Source organism: Oncorhynchus nerka, linkage group LG9a (genome assembly GCF_034236695.1).
Source record: "Oncorhynchus nerka isolate Pitt River linkage group LG9a, Oner_Uvic_2.0, whole genome shotgun sequence".
NCBI lineage: Eukaryota > Metazoa > Chordata > Actinopteri > Salmoniformes > Salmonidae > Oncorhynchus > Oncorhynchus nerka.
Genome location: NC_088404.1, coordinates 6,326,876 through 6,349,865, shown reverse-complemented (window position 1 = coordinate 6,349,865; position 22,990 = coordinate 6,326,876). Strand labels below are relative to the sequence as shown.

Here is a 22,990-nt window from a genome sequence, read left to right as displayed (position 1 = left end):
ACCTGTCTCTAACAGTATCCTATGATATGTAGATATCTAACAGTATCCTACGGTATGTAGAAGTATCTATTAACCTGTCTCTAACAGTATCCTAGATATGTAGAAGTATCTAACAGTATCCTACGATATGTGAAGCATCTATTAACCTGTCTCTAACAGTATCCTATGATATGTAGAAGTATCTAACAGTATCCTACAGTATGTAGAAGTATCTAACAGTATCCTAGATATGTAGAGTATCTAACAGTATCCTACAGTATGTAGAAGTCTCTAACAGTATCCTACGGTATGTAGAAGTATCTATTCACCTGTCTCTAACAGTATCCTACAGTATGTAGAAGTATCTATTAACCTAGTCTCTAGTATCCTACGGTATGTAGAAGTATCTAACAGTATCCTACAGTATATAGAATTCTCTAACAGTATCCTACGGTATATTTAGAAGTATCTAACAGTATCCTACAGTAGAAGTCTCTAACGTATCCTACAGTATGTAGAAGTCTCTATTCCTACGGTATGTAGAAGTCTCTAACAGTATCCTACAGTATGTAGAAGTATCTAACAGTATCCTACGGTATGTAGAAGTATCTAACAGTATCCTACTGTATGTAGAAGTCTCTAACAGTATCCTACGGTATGTAGAAGTCTCTAACAGTATCCTACGGTATGTAGAAGTATCTATTAACCTGTCTCTAACAGTATCCTACAGTATGTAGAAGTATCTAACAGTATCCTACGGTATGTAGAAGTATCTAACAGTATCCTATGGTATATAGAATTCTCTACCAGTATCCTATGGTATATAGAATTCTCTAACAGTATCCTACGGTATGTAGAAGTCTCTATTCACCTGTCTCTAACAGTATCCTACGGTATGTAGAAGTATCTATTCACCTGTCTCTAACAGTATCCTACGATATGTAGAAGTCTCTAACAGTATCCTACGGTATGTAGAAGTATCTATTCACCTGTCTCTAACAGTATCCTATGATATGTAGAAGTCTAACAGTATCCTACGGTATGTAGAAGTCTCTAACAGTATCCTACAGTATGTAGAAGTATCTATTAACCTGTCTCTAACAGTATCCTATGATATGTAGAAGTCTAACAGTATCCTACGGTATGTAGAAGTATCTATTAACCTGTCTCTAACAGTATCCTACGGTATGTAGAAGTATCTAACAGTATCCTACGATATGTAGAAGTATCTATTAACCTGTCTCTAACAGTATCCTATGATATGTAGAAGTCTAACAGTATCCTACGATATGTAGAAGTATCTATTAACCTGTCTCTAACAGTATCCTATGATATGTAGAAGTCTAACAGTATCCTACGGTATGTAGAAGTATCTATTAACCTGTCTCTAACAGTATCCTACGGTATGTAGAAGTATCTAACAGTATCCTACGATATGTAGAAGCATCTATTAACCTGTCTCTAACAGTATCCTATGATATGTAGAAGTATCTAATAGTATCCTACAGTATGTAGAAGTATCTAACAGTATCCTACACTATGTAGAAGTATCGAACAGTATCCTACAGTATGTAGAAGTCTCTAACAGTATCCTACGGTATGTAGAAGTATCTATTCACCTGTCTCTAACAGTATCCTACAGTATGTAGAAGTATCTATTAACCTGTCTCTAACAGTATCCTACGGTATGTAGAAGTATCTAACAGTATCCTACAGTATGTAGAAGTCTCTAACAGTATCCTACGGTATGTAGAAGTATCTAACAGTATCCTACAGCATTTAGAAGTCTCTAACAGTATCCTACAGTATGTAGAAGTCTCTAACAGTATCCTACGGTATGTAGAAGTCTCTAACAGTATCCTACAGTATGTAGAAGTATCTAACAGTATCCTACGGTATGTAGAAGTATCTAACAGTATCCTACTGTATGTAGAAGTCTCTAACAGTATCCTACGGTATGTAGAAGTCTCTAACAGTATCCTACGGTATGTAAAGTATCTATTAACCTGTCTCTAACAGTATCCTACAGTATGTAGAAGTATCTAACAGTATCCTACGGTATGTAGAAGTATCTAACAGTATCCTATGGTATATAGAATTCTCTACCAGTATCCTATGGTATATAGAATTCTCTAACAGTATCCTATGGTATGTAGAAGTCTCTATTCACCTGTCTCTAACAGTATCCTACGGTATGTAGAAGTATCTATTCACCTGTCTCTAACAGTATCCTACGATATGTAGAAGTCTCTAACAGTATCCTACGGTATGTAGAAGTCTCTAACAGTATCCTACGGTATGTAGAAGTATCTATTCACCTGTCTCTAACAGTATCCTACGATATGTAGAAGTCTCTAACAGTATCCTACAGTATGTAGAAGTCTCTAACAGTATCCTACGATATGTAGAAGTCTAACAGTATCCTACGGTATGTAGAAGTATCTATTAACCTGTCTCTAACAGTATCCTACGGTATGTAGAAGTATCTAACAGTATCCTACAGCATTTAGAAGTCTCTAACAGTATCCTACAGTATGTAGAAGTCTCTAACAGTATCCTACGGTATGTAGAAGTCTAACAGTATCCTACGGTATGTAGAAGTATCTATTAACCTGTCTCTAACAGTATCCTACGGTATGTAGAAGTATCTAACAGTATCCTACGATATGTAGAAGTATCTATTAACCTGTCTCTAACAGTATCCTATGATATGTAGAAGTCTAACAGTATCCTACGATATGTAGAAGTCTCTAACAGTATCCTACGGTATGTAGAAGTATCTATTCACCTGTCTCTAACAGTATCCTACAGTATGTAGAAGTATCTATTAACCTGTCTCTAACAGTATCCTACGGTATGTAGAAGTATCTAACAGTATCCTACTGTATGTAGAAGTATCTAACAGTATCCTACTGTATGTAGAAGTCTCTAACAGTATCCTACGGTATGTAGAAGTCTCTAACAGTATCCTACGGTATGTAGAAGTATCTATTAACCTGTCTCTAACAGTATCCTACAGTATGTAGAAGTATCTAACAGTATCCTACGGTATGTAGAAGTATCTAACAGTATCCTATGGTATATAGAATTCTCTACCAGTATCCTATGGTATATAGAATTCTCTAACAGTATCCTACGGTATGTAGAAGTCTCTATTCACCTGTCTCTAACAGTATCCTACGGTATGTAGAAGTATCTATTCACCTGTCTCTAACAGTATCCTACGATATGTAGAAGTCTCTAACAGTATCCTACGGTATGTAGAAGTCTCTAACAGTATCCTACGGTATGTAGAAGTATCTATTCACCTGTCTCTAACAGTATCCTCACGATATGTAGAAGTCTCTAACAGTATCCTACAGTATGTAGAAGTCTCTAACAGTATCCTACGATATGTAGAAGTCTAACAGTATCCTACGGTATGTAGAAGTATCTATTAACCTGTCTCTAACAGTATCCTACGGTATGTAGAAGTATCTATTCACCTGTCTCTAACAGTATCCTATGATATGTAGAAGTCTAACAGTATCCTACGGTATGTAGAAGTCTCTAACAGTATCCTACAGTATGTAGAAGTATCTATTAACCTGTCTCTAACAGTATCCTATGATATGTAGAAGTCTAACAGTATCCTACGGTATGTAGAAGTATCTATTAACCTGTCTCTAACAGTATCCTACGGTATGTAGAAGTATCTAACAGTATCCTACGATATGTAGAAGTATCTATTAACCTGTCTCTAACAGTATCCTATGATATGTAGAAGTCTAACAGTATCCTATGATATGTAGAAGTATCTATTAACCTGTCTCTAACAGTATCCTATGATATGTAGAAGTCTAACAGTATCCTACGGTATGTAGAAGTATCTATTAACCTGTCTCTAACAGTATCCTACGGTATGTAGAAGTATCTAACAGTATCCTACGATATGTAGAAGCATCTATTAACCTGTCTCTAACAGTATCCTATGATATGTAGAAGTATCTAACAGTATCCTACAGTATGTAGAAGTATCTAACAGTATCCTACACTATGTAGAAGTATCGAACAGTATCCTACAGTATGTAGAAGTCTCTAACAGTATCCTACGGTATGTAGAAGTATCTATTCACCTGTCTCTAACAGTATCCTACAGTATGTAGAAGTATCTATTAACCTGTCTCTAACAGTATCCTACGGTATGTAGAAGTATCTAACAGTATCCTACAGTATGTAGAAGTCTCTAACAGTATCCTACGGTATGTAGAAGTATCTAACAGTATCCTACAGCATTTAGAAGTCTCTAACAGTATCCTACAGTATGTAGAAGTCTCTAACAGTATCCTACGGTATGTAGAAGTCTCTAACAGTATCCTACAGTATGTAGAAGTATCTAACAGTATCCTACGGTATGTAGAAGTATCTAACAGTATCCTACTGTATGTAGAAGTCTCTAACAGTATCCTACGGTATGTAGAAGTCTCTAACAGTATCCTACGGTATGTAGAAGTATCTATTAACCTGTCTCTAACAGTATCCTACAGTATGTAGAAGTATCTAACAGTATCCTACGGTATGTAGAAGTATCTAACAGTATCCTATGGTATATAGAATTCTCTACCAGTATCCTATGGTATATAGAATTCTCTAACAGTATCTATGGTATGTATCTCTATTCACCTGTCTCTAACAGTATCCTACGGTATGTAGAAGTATCTATTCACCTGTCTCTAACAGTATCCTACGATATGTAGAAGTCTCTAACAGTATCCTACGGTATGTAGAAGTCTCTAACAGTATCCTACGGTATGTAGAAGTATCTATTCACCTGTCTCTAACAGTATCCTACGATATGTAGAAGTCTCTAACAGTATCCTACAGTATGTAGAAGTCTCTAACAGTATCCTACGATATGTAGAAGTCTAACAGTATCCTACGGTATGTAGAAGTATCTATTAACCTGTCTCTAACAGTATCCTACGGTATGTAGAAGTATCTATTCACCTGTCTCTAACAGTATCCTATGATATGTAGAAGTCTAACAGTATCCTACGGTATGTAGAAGTCTCTAACAGTATCCTACAGTATGTAGAAGTATCTATTAACCTGTCTCTAACAGTATCCTATGATATGTAGAAGACTAACAGTATCCTACGGTATGTAGAAGTATCTATTAACCTGTCTCTAACAGTATCCTACGGTATGTAGAAGTATCTAACAGTATCCTACGATATGTAGAAGTATCTATTAACCTGTCTCTAACAGTATCCTATGATATGTAGAAGTCTAACAGTATCCTACGGTATGTAGAAGTATCTATTAACCTGTCTCTAACAGTATCCTACGGTATGTAGAAGTATCTAACAGTATCCTACAGCATTTAGAAGTCTCTAACAGTATCCTACAGTATGTAGAAGTCTCTAACAGTATCCTACGGTATGAAGTCTAACAGTATCTCACGGTATGTAGAAGTATCTATTAACCTGTCTCTAACAGTATCCTACGGTATGTAGAAGTATCTAACAGTATCCTCGATATGTAGAAGTATCTATTAACCTGTCTCTAACAGTATCCTATGATATGTAGAAGTCTAACAGTATCCTACGATATGTAGAAGTCTCTAACAGTATCCTACGGTATGTAGAAGTATCTATTCACCTGTCTCTAACAGTATCCTACAGTATGTAGAAGTATCTATTAACCTGTCTCTAACAGTATCCTACGGTATGTAGAAGTATCTAACAGTATCCTACTGTATGTAAGTATCTAACAGTATCCTACTGTATGTAGAAGTCTCTAACAGTATCCTACGGTATGTAGAAGTCTCTAACAGTATCCTACGGTATGTAGAAGTATCTATTAACCTGTCTCTAACAGTATCCTACAGTATGTAGAAGTATCTAACAGTATCCTACGGTATGTAGAAGTATCTAACAGTATCCTATGGTATATAGAATTCTCTACCAGTATCCTATGGTATATAGAATTCTCTAACAGTATCCTACGGTATGTAGAAGTCTCTATTCACCTGTCTCTAACAGTATCCTACGGTATGTAGAAGTATCTATTCACCTGTCTCTAACAGTATCCTACGATATGTAGAAGTCTCTAACAGTATCCTACGGTATGTAGAAGTCTCTAACAGTATCCTACGGTATGTAGAAGTATCTATTCACCTGTCTCTAACAGTATCCTACGATATGTAGAAGTCTCTAACAGTATCCTACAGTATGTAGAAGTCTCTAACAGTATCCTACGATATGTAGAAGTCTAACAGTATCCTACGGTATGTAGAAGTATCTATTAACCTGTCTCTAACAGTATCCTACGGTATGTAGAAGTATCTATTCACCTGTCTCTAACAGTATCCTATGATATGTAGAAGTCTAACAGTATCCTACGGTATGTAGAAGTCTCTAACAGTATCCTACAGTATGTAGAAGTATCTATTAACCTGTCTCTAACAGTATCCTATGATATGTAGAAGTCTAACAGTATCCTACGGTATGTAGAAGTATCTATTAACCTGTCTCTAACAGTATCCTACGGTATGTAGAAGTATCTAACAGTATCCTACGATATGTAGAAGTATCTATTAACCTGTCTCTAACAGTATCCTATGATATGTAGAAGTCTAACAGTATCCTACGATATGTAGAAGTATCTATTAACCTGTCTCTAACAGTATCCTATGATATGTAGAAGTCTAACAGTATCCTACGGTATGTAGAAGTATCTATTAACCTGTCTCTAACAGTATCCTACGGTATGTAGAAGTATCTAACAGTATCCTACGATATGTAGAAGCATCTATTAACCTGTCTCTAACAGTATCCTATGATATGTAGAAGTATCTAACAGTATCCTACAGTATGTAGAAGTATCTAACAGTATCCTACACTATGTAGAAGTATCGAACAGTATCCTACAGTATGTAGAAGTCTCTAACAGTATCCTACGGTATGTAGAAGTATCTATTCACCTGTCTCTAACAGTATCCTACAGTATGTAGAAGTATCTATTAACCTGTCTCTAACAGTATCCTACGGTATGTAGAAGTATCTAACAGTATCCTACAGTATGTAGAAGTCTCTAACAGTATCCTACGGTATGTAGAAGTATCTAACAGTATCCTACAGCATTTAGAAGTCTCTAACAGTATCCTACAGTATGTAGAAGTCTCTAACAGTATCCTACGGTATGTAGAAGTCTCTAACAGTATCCTACAGTATGTAGAAGTATCTAACAGTATCCTACGGTATGTAGAAGTATCTAACAGTATCCTACTGTATGTAGAAGTCTCTAACAGTATCCTACGGTATGTAGAAGTCTCTAACAGTATCCTACGGTATGTAGAAGTATCTATTAACCTGTCTCTAACAGTATCCTACAGTATGTAGAAGTATCTAACAGTATCCTACGGTATGTAGAAGTATCTAACAGTATCCTATGGTATATAGAATTCTCTACCAGTATCCTATGGTATATAGAATTCTCTAACAGTATCCTATGGTATGTAGAAGTCTCTATTCACCTGTCTCTAACAGTATCCTACGGTATGTAGAAGTATCTATTCACCTGTCTCTAACAGTATCCTACGATATGTAGAAGTCTCTAACAGTATCCTACGGTATGTAGAAGTCTCTAACAGTATCCTACGGTATGTAGAAGTATCTATTCACCTGTCTCTAACAGTATCCTACGATATGTAGAAGTCTCTAACAGTATCCTACAGTATGTAGAAGTCTCTAACAGTATCCTACGATATGTAGAAGTCTAACAGTATCCTACGGTATGTAGAAGTATCTATTAACCTGTCTCTAACAGTATCCTACGGTATGTAGAAGTATCTATTCACCTGTCTCTAACAGTATCCTATGATATGTAGAAGTCTAACAGTATCCTACGGTATGTAGAAGTCTCTAACAGTATCCTACAGTATGTAGAAGTATCTATTAACCTGTCTCTAACAGTATCCTATGATATGTAGAAGACTAACAGTATCCTACGGTATGTAGAAGTATCTATTAACCTGTCTCTAACAGTATCCTACGGTATGTAGAAGTATCTAACAGTATCCTACATATATAGAAGTATCTATTAACCTGTCTCTAACAGTATCCTATGATATGTAGAAGTCTAACAGTATCCTACGGTATGTAGAAGTATCTATTAACCTGTCTCTAACAGTATCCTACGGTATGTAGAAGTATCTAACAGTATCCTACAGCATTTAGAAGTCTCTAACAGTATCCTACAGTATGTAGAAGTCTCTAACAGTATCCTACGGTATGTAGAAGTCTAACAGTATCCTACGGTATGTAGAAGTATCTATTAACCTGTCTCTAACAGTATCCTACGGTATGTAGAAGTATCTAACAGTATCCTACGATATGTAGAAGTATCTATTAACCTGTCTCTAACAGTATCCTATGATATGTAGAAGTCTAACAGTATCCTACGATATGTCTCTAACAGTATCCTACGGTATGTAGAAGTATCTATTCACCTGTCTCTAACAGTATCCTACAGTATGTAGAAGTATCTATTAACCTGTCTCTAACAGTATCCTACGGTATGTAGAAGTATCTAACAGTATCCTACTGTATGTAGAAGTATCTAACAGTATCCTACTGTATGTAGAAGTCTCTAACAGTATCCTACGGTATGTAGAAGTCTCTAACAGTATCCTACGGTATGTAGAAGTATCTATTAACCTGTCTCTAACAGTATCCTACAGTATGTAGAAGTATCTAACAGTATCCTACGGTATGTAGAAGTATCTAACAGTATCCTATGGTATATAGAATTCTCTACCAGTATCCTATGGTATATAGAATTCTCTAACAGTATCCTACGGTATGTAGAAGTCTCTATTCACCTGTCTCTAACAGTATCCTACGGTATGTAGAAGTATCTATTCACCTGTCTCTAACAGTATCCTACGATATGTAGAAGTCTCTAACAGTATCCTACGGTATGTAGAAGTCTCTAACAGTATCCTACGGTATGTAGAAGTATCTATTCACCTGTCTCTAACAGTATCCTACGATATGTAGAAGTCTCTAACAGTATCCTACAGTATGTAGAAGTCTCTAACAGTATCCTACGATATGTAGAAGTCTAACAGTATCCTACGGTATGTAGAAGTATCTATTAACCTGTCTCTAACAGTATCCTACGGTATGTAGAAGTATCTATTCACCTGTCTCTAACAGTATCCTATGATATGTAGAAGTCTAACAGTATCCTACGGTATGTAGAAGTCTCTAACAGTATCCTACAGTATGTAGAAGTATCTATTAACCTGTCTCTAACAGTATCCTATGATATGTAGAAGTCTAACAGTATCCTACGGTATGTAGAAGTATCTATTAACCTGTCTCTAACAGTATCCTACGGTATGTAGAAGTATCTAACAGTATCCTACGATATGTAGAAGTATCTATTAACCTGTCTCTAACAGTATCCTATGATATGTAGAAGTCTAACAGTATCCTACGATATGTAGAAGTATCTATTAACCTGTCTCTAACAGTATCCTATGATATGTAGAAGTCTAACAGTATCCTACGGTATGTAGAAGTATCTATTAACCTGTCTCTAACAGTATCCTACGGTATGTAGAAGTATCTAACAGTATCCTACGATATGTAGAAGCATCTATTAACCTGTCTCTAACAGTATCCTATGATATGTAGAAGTATCTAATAGTATCCTACAGTATGTAGAAGTATCTAACAGTATCCTACACTATGTAGAAGTATCGAACAGTATCCTACAGTATGTAGAAGTCTCTAACAGTATCCTACGGTATGTAGAAGTATCTATTCACCTGTCTCTAACAGTATCCTACAGTATGTAGAAGTATCTATTAACCTGTCTCTAACAGTATCCTACGGTATGTAGAAGTATCTAACAGTATCCTACAGTATGTAGAAGTCTCTAACAGTATCCTACGGTATGTAGAAGTATCTAACAGTATCCTACAGCATTTAGAAGTCTCTAACAGTATCCTACAGTATGTAGAAGTCTCTAACAGTATCCTACGGTATGTAGAAGTCTCTAACAGTATCCTACAGTATGTAGAAGTATCTAACAGTATCCTACGGTATGTAGAAGTATCTAACAGTATCCTACTGTATGTAGAAGTCTCTAACAGTATCCTACGGTATGTAGAAGTCTCTAACAGTATCCTACGGTATGTAGAAGTATCTATTAACCTGTCTCTAACAGTATCCTACAGTATGTAGAAGTATCTAACAGTATCCTACGGTATGTAGAAGTATCTAACAGTATCCTATGGTATATAGAATTCTCTACCAGTATCCTATGGTATATAGAATTCTCTAACAGTATCCTATGGTATGTAGAAGTCTCTATTCACCTGTCTCTAACAGTATCCTACGGTATGTAGAAGTATCTATTCACCTGTCTCTAACAGTATCCTACGATATGTAGAAGTCTCTAACAGTATCCTACGGTATGTAGAAGTCTCTAACAGTATCCTACGGTATGTAGAAGTATCTATTCACCTGTCTCTAACAGTATCCTACGATATGTAGAAGTCTCTAACAGTATCCTACAGTATGTAGAAGTCTCTAACAGTATCCTACGATATGTAGAAGTCTAACAGTATCCTACGGTATGTAGAAGTATCTATTAACCTGTCTCTAACAGTATCCTACGGTATGTAGAAGTATCTAACAGTATCCTACAGCATTTAGAAGTCTCTAACAGTATCCTACAGTATGTAGAAGTCTCTAACAGTATCCTACGGTATGTAGAAGTCTAACAGTATCCTACGGTATGTAGAAGTATCTATTAATCTGTCTCTAACAGTATCCTACGGTATGTAGAAGTATCTAACAGTATCCTACGATATGTAGAAGTATCTATTAACCTGTCTCTAACAGTATCCTATGATATGTAGAAGTCTAACAGTATCCTACGATATGTAGAAGTCTCTAACAGTATCCTACGGTATGTAGAAGTATCTATTCACCTGTCTCTAACAGTATCCTACAGTATGTAGAAGTATCTATTAACCTGTCTCTAACAGTATCCTACGGTATGTAGAAGTATCTAACAGTATCCTACTGTATGTAGAAGTATCTAACAGTATCCTACTGTATGTAGAAGTCTCTAACAGTATCCTACGGTATGTAGAAGTCTCTAACAGTATCCTACGGTATGTAGAAGTATCTATTAACCTGTCTCTAACAGTATCCTACAGTATGTAGAAGTATCTAACAGTATCCTACGGTATGTAGAAGTATCTAACAGTATCCTATGGTATATAGAATTCTCTACCAGTATCCTATGGTATATAGAATTCTCTAACAGTATCCTACGGTATGTAGAAGTCTCTATTCACCTGTCTCTAACAGTATCCTACGGTATGTAGAAGTATCTATTCACCTGTCTCTAACAGTATCCTACGATATGTAGAAGTCTCTAACAGTATCCTACGGTATGTAGAAGTCTCTAACAGTATCCTACGGTATGTAGAAGTATCTATTCACCTGTCTCTAACAGTATCCTACGATATGTAGAAGTCTCTAACAGTATCCTACAGTATGTAGAAGTCTCTAACAGTATCCTACGATATGTAGAAGTCTAACAGTATCCTACGGTATGTAGAAGTATCTATTAACCTGTCTCTAACAGTATCCTACGGTATGTAGAAGTATCTATTCACCTGTCTCTAACAGTATCCTATGATATGTAGAAGTCTAACAGTATCCTACGGTATGTAGAAGTCTCTAACAGTATCCTACAGTATGTAGAAGTATCTATTAACCTGTCTCTAACAGTATCCTATGATATGTAGAAGTCTAACAGTATCCTACGGTATGTAGAAGTATCTATTAACCTGTCTCTAACAGTATCCTACGGTATGTAGAAGTATCTAACAGTATCCTACGATATGTAGAAGTATCTATTAACCTGTCTCTAACAGTATCCTATGATATGTAGAAGTCTAACAGTATCCTATGATATGTAGAAGTATCTATTAACCTGTCTCTAACAGTATCCTATGATATGTAGAAGTCTAACAGTATCCTACGGTATGTAGAAGTATCTATTAACCTGTCTCTAACAGTATCCTACGGTATGTAGAAGTATCTAACAGTATCCTACGATATGTAGAAGCATCTATTAACCTGTCTCTAACAGTATCCTATGATATGTAGAAGTATCTAACAGTATCCTACAGTATGTAGAAGTATCTAACAGTATCCTACACTATGTAGAAGTATCGAACAGTATCCTACAGTATGTAGAAGTCTCTAACAGTATCCTACGGTATGTAGAAGTATCTATTCACCTGTCTCTAACAGTATCCTACAGTATGTAGAAGTATCTATTAACCTGTCTCTAACAGTATCCTACGGTATGTAGAAGTATCTAACAGTATCCTACAGTATGTAGAAGTCTCTAACAGTATCCTACGGTATGTAGAAGTATCTAACAGTATCCTACAGCATTTAGAAGTCTCTAACAGTATCCTACAGTATGTAGAAGTCTCTAACAGTATCCTACGGTATGTAGAAGTCTCTAACAGTATCCTACAGTATGTAGAAGTATCTAACAGTATCCTACGGTATGTAGAAGTATCTAACAGTATCCTACTGTATGTAGAAGTCTCTAACAGTATCCTACGGTATGTAGAAGTCTCTAACAGTATCCTACGGTATGTAGAAGTATCTATTAACCTGTCTCTAACAGTATCCTACAGTATGTAGAAGTATCTAACAGTATCCTACGGTATGTAGAAGTATCTAACAGTATCCTATGGTATATAGAATTCTCTACCAGTATCCTATGGTATATAGAATTCTCTAACAGTATCCTATGGTATGTAGAAGTCTCTATTCACCTGTCTCTAACAGTATCCTACGGTATGTAGAAGTATCTATTCACCTGTCTCTAACAGTATCCTACGATATGTAGAAGTCTCTAACAGTATCCTACGGTATGTAGAAGTCTCTAACAGTATCCTACGGTATGTAGAAGTATCTATTCACCTGTCTCTAACAGTATCCTACGATATGTAGAAGTCTCTAACAGTATCCTACAGTATGTAGAAGTCTCTAACAGTATCCTCGATATGTAGAAGTCTAACAGTATCCTACGGTATGTAGAAGTATCTATTAACCTGTCTCTAACAGTATCCTACGGTATGTAGAAGTATCTATTCACCTGTCTCTAACAGTATCCTATGATATGTAGAAGTCTAACAGTATCCTACGGTATGTAGAAGTCTCTAACAGTATCCTACAGTATGTAGAAGTATCTATTAACCTGTCTCTAACAGTATCCTATGATATGTAGAAGACTAACAGTATCCTACGGTATGTAGAAGTATCTATTAACCTGTCTCTAACAGTATCCTACGGTATGTAGAAGTATCTAACAGTATCCTACGATATGTAGAAGTATCTATTAACCTGTCTCTAACAGTATCCTATGATATGTAGAAGTCTAACAGTATCCTACGGTATGTAGAAGTATCTATTAACCTGTCTCTAACAGTATCCTACAGTATGTAGAAGTATCTAACAGTATCCTACGGTATGTAGAAGTATCTAACAGTATCCTATGGTATATAGAATTCTCTACCAGTATCCTATGGTATATAGAATTCTCTAACAGTATCCTACGGTATGTAGAAGTCTCTATTCACCTGTCTCTAACAGTATCCTACGGTATGTAGAAGTATCTATTCACCTGTCTCTAACAGTATCCTACGATATGTAGAAGTCTCTAACAGTATCCTACGGTATGTAGAAGTCTCTAACAGTATCCTACGGTATGTAGAAGTATCTATTCACCTGTCTCTAACAGTATCCTACGATATGTAGAAGTCTCTAACAGTATCCTACAGTATGTAGAAGTCTCTAACAGTATCCTACGATATGTAGAAGTCTAACAGTATCATACGGTATGTAGAAGTATCTATTAACCTGTCTCTAACAGTATCCTACGGTATGTAGAAGTATCTATTCACCTGTCTCTAACAGTATCCTATGATATGTAGAAGTCTAACAGTATCCTACGGTATGTAGAAGTCTCTAACAGTATCCTACAGTATGTAGAAGTATCTATTAACCTGTCTCTAACAGTATCCTATGATATGTAGAAGTCTAACAGTATCCTACGGTATGTAGAAGTATCTATTAACCTGTCTCTAACAGTATCCTACGGTATGTAGAAGTATCTAACAGTATCCTACGATATGTAGAAGTATCTATTAACCTGTCTCTAACAGTATCCTATGATATGTAGAAGTCTAACAGTATCCTACGATATGTAGAAGTATCTATTAACCTGTCTCTAACAGTATCCTATGATATGTAGAAGTCTAACAGTATCCTACGGTATGTAGAAGTATCTATTAACCTGTCTCTAACAGTATCCTACGGTATGTAGAAGTATCTAACAGTATCCTACGATATGTAGAAGCATCTATTAACCTGTCTCTAACAGTATCCTATGATATGTAGAAGTCTAACAGTATCCTACGGTATGTAGAAGTATCTATTAACCTGTCTCTAACAGTATCCTACGGTATGTAGAAGTATCTAACAGTATCCTACGATATGTAGAAGTATCTATTAACCTGTCTCTAACAGTATCCTACGATATGTAGAAGTCTAACAGTATCCTACGGTATGTAGAAGTCTCTAACAGTATCCTACGGTATGTAGAAGTCTAACAGTATCCTAATGTATGTAGAAGTCTCTAACAGTATCCTACGGTATGTAGAAGTATCTAACAGTATACTATGGTATGTAGAAGTATCTAACAGTATCCTACGGTATGTAGAAGTATCTAACAGTATCCTACGGTATGTAGAAGTCTCTAACAGTATCCTACGATATGTAGAAGTCTAACAGTATCCTACGGTATGTAGAAGTCTCTAACAGTATCCTACGGTATGTAGAAGTATCTAACAGTATCCTACGGTATGTAGAAGTCTCTAACAGTATCCTACGGTATGTAGAAGTATATAACAGTATCCTACGGTATGTAGAAGTCTCTAACAGTATCCTACGATATGTAGAAGTCTAACAGTATCCTACGGTATGTAGAAGTCTCTAACAGTATCCTACGATATGTAGAAGTCTCTAACAGTATCCTACGGTATGTAGAAGTATCTATTAACCTGTCTCTAACAGTATCCTACGATATGTAGAAGTCTAACAGTATCCTACGATATGTAGAAGTCTAACAGTATCCTATGGTATGTAGAAGTATCTAACAGTATCCTACGGTACCTCCAACCTCCCGTCCTGCTCAATATTACGACAAAATAATGTTTTAACTTCAATGATCTTTGGCAGGGGACATCAAACAAATATAATTCCTAGAAGGGACAAAGCCCCTTCGACCATTGACTTGAATGGGAATAGCCATTCTAGAAAGACTATTTCTATGGGTGACACAAGGTAAATATCACCGAGTGGGTCATCTATAACTGTCTTTCCTCTGTCCCCATCCCACCCTGTGTCCTCATTCCTCAGGCCGAGTATGAAGCTGGTGAAGTTTAAGAAGGGGGAGAGTGTGGGTCTGAGGCTGGCCGGGGGGAACGACGTGGGCATCTTCGTAGCAGGAGTCCTGGAGGACAGCCCAGCAGCTAAGGAGGGTCTGGAGGAGGGGGACCAAATTCTCAGGGTGAGACAGGATACACCAGCAACTACACACTTCCGCTACTGCAACGACTCACTCGCTACGGCAACGACACACTCACTACAGAAACACTAAGGTTGTCGGTTCAATTTCCACAGGGATCACGTACGCATGTATGTGCTCACTTTATTTTTATTTAACTAGGCAAGTCAGATAAGAACAAATTATTATTTACAATGACAGCCTACCAGGGAAAAGTGGGTTAACTGCCTTGTTCAGGGGAACAGTGGGTTAACTGCCTTGTTCAGGTGAACAGTGGGTTAACTGCCTTGTTCAGGAGAACAGTGGGTTAACTGCCTTGTTCAGGGGAACAGTGGGTTAACTGCCTTGTTCAGGGGAACAATGGGGTTAACTGCCTTGTTCAGGGGAACAGTGGGTTAACTGCCTCGTTCAGGTGAACAGTGGGTTAACTGCCTTGTTCAGGGGAACAGTGGGTTAACTGCCTTGTTCAGGGGAACAGTGGGTTAACAGCCTCGTTCAGGGGAACAGTGGGTTAACTGCCTCGTTCAGGGGAACAGTGGGTTAACTGCCTTGTTCAGGGGAACAGTGGGTTAACTGCCTTGTTCAGGGGCAGAACTACAGCTTTTTACCTTGTCAGCTTGGGGATTCGATGTAGCAACCTTTCAGTTACTAGTTCAAAGCTCTGACCACTAGGCTACCTGCCGCCCCTCCACTCTAACCACTAGGCTACCTGCCGCCCCTCCACTCTAACCATTAGGCTACCCTGCCACCCCTCCACTCTAACCACTAGGCTACCTGCCGCCCCTCCACTCTAACCACTAGGCTACCTGCCGCCCCTCCACTCTAACCACTAGGCTACCTGCCGCCCTCCACTCTAACCACTACCTGCCGCCCCTCCACTCTAACCACTGGCTACCTGCCGCCCCTCCACTCTAACCACTAGGCTACCTGCCGTCCCTCCACTCTAACCACTAGGCTACCTGCCGCCCTCCACTCCCACTCTAACCACTAGGCTACCTGCCGCCCCTCCACTCTAACCACTACCACTCTAACCACTAGGCCTGCCGCCCCTCCACTCTAACCACTAGGCTACCTGCCGCCCCTCCACTCTAACCACTAGGCTACCTGCCATCCCTCCACTCTAACCACTAGGCACCAGGCTACCACTAGGCTACCTGCCGCCCCTCCACTCTAACCACTAGGCTACCTGCCGCCCTCCACTCTAACCACTAGGCTACCTTCCGCCCCTCCACTCTAACCAATAGGCTACCTGCCGCCCCTCCACTCTAACCACTAGGCTACCTGCCGCCCCTCCACTCTAACCACTAGGCTACCTGCCGTCCCTCCACTCTAACCACTAGGCTACCCTGCCGCCCCTCCACTCTAACCACTAGGCTACCTGCCGCCCCTCCACTCTAACCACTAGGCTACCTGCCGCCCCTCCACTCTAACCACTAGGCTACCTTCCGCCCCTCCACTCTAACCACTAGGCTACCTGCCGCCCCTCCACTCTAACCACTAGGCTACCAGTCGCCCCTCCACTCTAACCACTAGACTACCTGCCGCCCCTCCACTCTAACCACTAGGCTACCCTGCCACCCCTCCACTATAACCACTAGTCTACCCTGCCACCCCTCCACTCTAACCACTAGGCTACCCTGCCACCCCTCCACTCTAACCACTAGACTACCTGCCGCCCCTCCACTCTAACCACTAGGCTACCTGCCGCCCCTCCACTCTAACCACTAGGCTAACCAACCACTAGGCTACTCTAACCACTGCTGCCTGCCGCCCCTCCACTCCCACTAGGCTACCTGCCGCCCCTCCACTCTAACCACTAGGCTACCTGCTGCCCCTCCACTCTAACCACTAGACTACCTTCCACTCTAACCACTAGACTACCTTCCACCCCTCCACTCTAACCACTAGACTACCTTCCACCCCTCCACTCTAACCACTAGACTACCTTCCACCCCTCCACTCTAACCACTAGACTACCTTCCACCCCTCCACTCTAACCACTAGACTACCTGCTGCTTTACTGTAAATACCTTGTGATATAATTGTTTGCTGTGTCAATGTGATCCTCATCAAAATAACATGCTGTGTATCCTAACGTGTCTACGATTCATGGTTTCAGAGTGGCACAGCGGTCTAAAGGCTCTGCATCTCAGTGCAAGAGTCGTCACTACAGTCCCTGGTTCAAATCCAGGTTGTATTACATCCGGATGTGATTGGGAGTCCCACAGTGCGGCGCACAATTGGCCCAGCGTCGGCCGGGTGTAGGCCGTCATTGTAAATAAGAATTTGTTCTTAACTGACTTTGTTAAATTAAGGTTAAATAAACTTGAATTGAATCAATGCTATCAGCTACAGAAATCCAATATTATATTGTTGCCACTGGGATTAAACAAATATTAAAAGATTTGAGATGTTTCATCCACTAAAACAGACTAGAGATTTACAGGGGATAATGCTCCAACAGTACCACTGGTTTACATCTCAAATGGAAGCCAATTCCCTAAATAGTGCACTACTTTTGTCTAGGGCCTATGGGGATCTGGTCTAAAGTAGTGCACTTTAAAGGGAAAAGGGTGCCAAGACCCAAAGCTTTTCCTTCGCTGGTTGATTTAATGGTTTGAAACAGCCGGCTGCTCCAAGATTCCTGCTCTTTCAGAGTCGGTCTCCTAGCAATGTGCTCACACAAAAACAGTGTCTCTCTAGATCACTCTCGCTCCCTCCTCCACCCCCTCCCTCCTGCTCCCTCCTCCACCCCCTCCTCTCTCCTCCCTCCTCCACCCCCTCCTCTCTCCTTCCTCCTCCACCCCCTCCTTTCTCCTCCCTCCTCCACCCCCTCCTCTCTCCTCCCTCCTCCACCCCCTCCTTTCTCCTCCCTCCTCCACCCCCTCCTTTCTCCTCCCTCCTCCACCCCTCCTCCCTCCTCCACCCCCTCCTCTCTCTCCTTCTCCACCCCTCCTCTCTCCTCCACCCTCTCCTCCCTCCTCCACCCCCTCCTTTCTCCTCCCTCCTCCACCCCCTCCTTTCTCCTCCCTCCTCCACCCCCTCCTCTCTCCTCCCTCCTCCACCCCCTCCTTTCTCCTCCCTCTTCCACCCCCTCCTCTCTCCTCCCTCCTCCACCCCCTCCGTTCTCCTCCCTCCTCCACCCCTCCTTTCTCCTCTCTCCTCCACCCCTCCTTTCTCCTCCCTCCTCCACCCCCTCCTTTCTCCTCCCTCCTCCACCCCCTCCTTTCTCCTCCCTCTTCCACCCCCTCCTCTCTCCTCCCTCCTCCACCCCCTCCGTTCTCCTCCCTCCTCCACCCCTCCTTTCTCCTCTCTCCTCCACCCCCTCCTCTCTCCTCCCTCCTCCACCCCCTCCTCTCTCCTTCCTCCTCCACCCCATCCTTTCTCCTCCCTCCTCCACCCCACCCTCCTTTCTCCTCCCTCCTCCACCCCCTCCTCCCTCCTCTCTCCTCCCTCCTCCACCCCCTCCTCTCTCCTCCCTCCTCCACCCCCTCCTCTCTCTCCTCCCTCTCTCCTTCACGCCCTCATCTTTCCACTTTCCTCCACCCCCTCCTCCCTCTCTCTCTCTCCCCTCCTTCACGCCCTCATCTCTCCTCTTTCCTCCACCCCCTCGTCCCTCTCTCTCTCTCTCCTTCACGCCCTCATCTCTCCTCCACCCCCTCTTCACTCTCTCTCTGCCCCATTTCTCTTCTTCCCTCAGAGCCAAATATATTTTCCTGTTTCTACTCCTCCACTCCTCCCTCCGAGCAAAATGTGTAATGGCGTGGATCTTAGTTCATAGTGCACCCCCTCCTCCACCCCCTCCTCTCTCCCTCTTCCACCCCCTCCTCTCTCCTCCACCCCCTCCTCCCTCCTCCACCCCCTCCTCTCTTCTCCCTCCTCCTCCCTCCTCCACCCCCTCCTCTCTCTCCTCCCTCTTCCACCCCCTCCTCTCTCCTCCACCCCCTCCTCTCTTGGAGGCTATATACAGGGGGTACCGGTACAGAGTCAATGTGGAGGCTATATACAGGTGGTACCGGTACAGAGTCAATGTGGAGACTATATACAGGGGGTACCGGTACAGAGTCAATGTGGAGACTATATACAGGGGGTACCGGTACAGAGTCAATGTGGAGGCTATATACAGGGGGTACCGGTACAGAGTCAATGTGGAGGCTATATACAGGGGGTACCGGTACAGAGTCAATGTGGAAGCTATATACAGGGGGTACCGGTACAGAGTCAATGTGGAGGCTATATACAGGGGGGTACTGGTACAGAGTCAATGTGGAGACTATATACAGGGGGTACCGGTACAGAGTCAATGTGGAGACTATATACAGGGGGTACCGGTACAGAGTCAATGTGGAGGCTATATACAGGGGGTACCGGTACAGAGTCAATGTGGAGGCTATATGCAGGGGGTACCGGTACAGAGTCAATGTGGAGGCTATATACAGGGGGTACCGGTACAGAGTCAATGTGGAGGCTATATACAGGGGGGTACTGGTACAGAGTCAATGTGGAGACTATATACAGGGGGTACCGGTACAGAGTCAATGTGGAGGCTATATACAGGGGGGACCGGTACAGAGTCAATGTGGAGGCTATATGCAGGGGGTACCGGTACAGAGTCAATGTGGAGGCTATATACAGGGGGAGGCTATACAGGGGTAACGGTACAGAGTCAATGTGGAGGCTATATACAGGGGGCACCGGTTAGTCGGGGTAATTGAGGTAATATGTACATGTAGGTAGAGTTATTAAAGCGTCTATACATAGATTATAAACAGAGAGTAGCAGCAGTGTAAAAGAGGGGTCTGGGTAGCCCTTTGATTAGCTGTTCAGGAGTCTTATGGCTTGGGGGTAGAAGCTGTTAAGAAGCCTTTTGGACCTAGACGTGGCTCTCAGATACTGCTTGCCATGTGGTAGCAGAGAGAACAGTCTATGACTAGAGTGTCTGGAGTCTTTGACAATTTGTAGGGCCTTCCTCTGACACCGCCTGGTGTAGAGGTCCTTGATGGCAGGAAGCTTGGCCCCAGTGATGTACTGGGCCGTACACACTACCATCAGGAGTGCCTTGCGGTTGGAGGTCGCCAGCAGTTGCCGTACCAGGCAGTGATGCAACCAGTCAGGATGCTCTCGATGGTGCAGCTGTAGAACCTTTTGAGGATCTGAGGACCCGTGCCAAATATTTTTAGTTTCCTGAGGGGAAATAGGCTTTGTCATGCTCTCTTCACGACTGTCCTGTTCAACATGACAAGGGACAAACCTTTATATGTCCTCGGTTCTTTCCAAGGCCCACATCATCAACATGTGTTGTGCTGTGATCTGTTATAGATTCTACAATCCACAAACGTAGACCATATGAAACGTTACCGTGGTTACCGTTGGACAACCTTCCTATTTTCTTCCTCTTTTCCCAGGTTAATAATGTCGATTTTGCTAATATAATCCGAGAAGAGGCGGTGCTGTTCCTCCTTGACCTCCCTAAAGGTGAAGAGGTCACCATCCTGGCCCAGAAGAAGAAGGATGGTGAGTGCAGGAGGACGAGAGGAACCTGGATGGTTCACAGACTGAGGACTGGTCCCTTTCACTCCATCCCTCCCAGGGTTTTTCAAACGTCTCCTCGGAGATCCCCAGACGGTCCATGTATTTGAACTATTCCACAGCTAGCTTACCTGATTCAACTGGTCAACTAATCATCAAGCCGATGACTACTTGAATCAGGTGAGGAGCTAGTTCAGGGCTAGCTATAAATAAATAAATATATATGGGAATCCCTGAGGAGAGGTTTGAAAAACACTGTTATATATCAATATTTGCAGATCTGAAGGTTCCGATAGGTACAATCAGTTTATCTGAAGGTTCCGATAGGTACAATCAGTTTATCTGAAGGTTCCGATAGGTACAATCAGTTTATCTGAAGGTTCCGATAGGTACAATCAGTTTATCTGAAGTTTATCTGAAGGTTCCGATAGGTACAATCAGTTTATCTGAAGGTTCCGATAGGTACAATCAGTTTATCTGAAGGTTCCGATAGGTACAATCAGTTTATCTGATGGTTCCGATAGGTACAATCAGTTTATCTGAAGGTTCCGATAGGTACAATCAGTTTATCTGAAGGTTCCGATAGGTACAATCAGTTTATCTGAAGGTTCCGATAGGTACAATCCGAGGTTTATCTGAAGGTTCCAATCAGTTTATCTGAAGGTTCCGATAGGTACAATCAGTTTATCTGAAGGTTCCGATAGGTACAATCAGTTTATCTGAAGGTTCCGATAGGTACAATCAGTTTATCTGAAGGTTCCGAAGGTTTCCGAGGTACAATCAGTTTATCTGAAGGTTCCGATAGGTACAATCAGTTTATCTGAAGGTTTATCTGAAGGTTCCGATAGGTACAATCAGTTTATCTGAAGGTTCCGGGTACAATCCGAAGGTTCCGAGGTACAATCAGTTTATCTGAAGGTTCCAATCAGTTTATCTGAGGTACAATCAGTTTATCTGAAGGTTCCGATAGGTACAATCAGTTTATCTGAAGGTTCCGATAGGTACAATCAGTTTATCTGAAGGTTCCGATAGGTACAATCAGTTTATCTGAAGGTTCCGATAGGTACAATCAGTTTATCTGAAGGTTCCGATAGGTACAATCAGTTTATCTGAAGGTTTCCCGATAGGTACAATCAGTTTATCTGAAGGTTCCGATAGGTACAATCAGTTTATCTGAAGGTTCCAATCAGTTTATCTGAAGGTTCCGATAGGTACAATCAGTTTATCTGAAGGTTCCGATAGGTACAATCAGTTTATTTGAAGGTTCCGACAGGTACAATCAGTTTATCTGATGGTTCCGACAGGTACAATCAGTTTAGTGGTGAAGCTTCCACCATACAGATCTGCAATCATCAAATAATTAGGGCCAAGGTAATGGTGGTGAAGCTTCCACCATACAGATCTGCAGGCCAAGGTAATGGTGGGAAGCAAATTGGGACCAGTTGAACTTCCATCATCTGAGATGTATCTCTATTGTCTGCTCTGCTCTCCTTTCTGTCTGTCTCTAACTCTGTCTCTGTCTGACTCTGTCTCTAACTCTGTCTCTGACTCTGTCTGACTCTGTCTCTAACTCTGTCTGACTCTGTCTCTAACTCTGTCTCTGACTCTGTCTCTAACTCTTGTCTCTGTCTGACTCTGTCTCTAACTCTGTCTGACTCTGTCTCTGACTCTGTCTCTAACTCTTGTCTCTGACTCTGTCTCTAACTCTTGACTCTGACTCTGTCTCTAACTCTGTCTCTAACTCTGTCTCTAACTCTCTCTTAACTCTCTGTCTCTAACTCTTGTCTCTAACTAACTCGGTCTCTCTCTTAACTCTCTGTCT

The 22,990-nt window shown here is 41.0% G+C and overlaps 1 protein-coding gene across 6 annotated transcripts in view; it reads left to right on the top strand.

Moving 5' to 3' along the window:
- The window catches only part of LOC115123518 (tight junction protein ZO-1-like), a 224,165-nt gene that overhangs the window by 150,347 nt on the left and 50,828 nt on the right, over positions 1-22,990 (top strand). For all 6 annotated transcript variants that reach the window (XM_065022267.1, XM_065022266.1, XM_065022265.1 and 3 more), the window contains 2 exons: positions 15,492-15,642; positions 21,045-21,153. In XM_065022267.1, the coding sequence (XP_064878339.1) occupies positions 15,492-15,642; positions 21,045-21,153 (260 nt within the window). The remainder of the gene's footprint in view (positions 1-15,491; positions 15,643-21,044; positions 21,154-22,990) is intronic.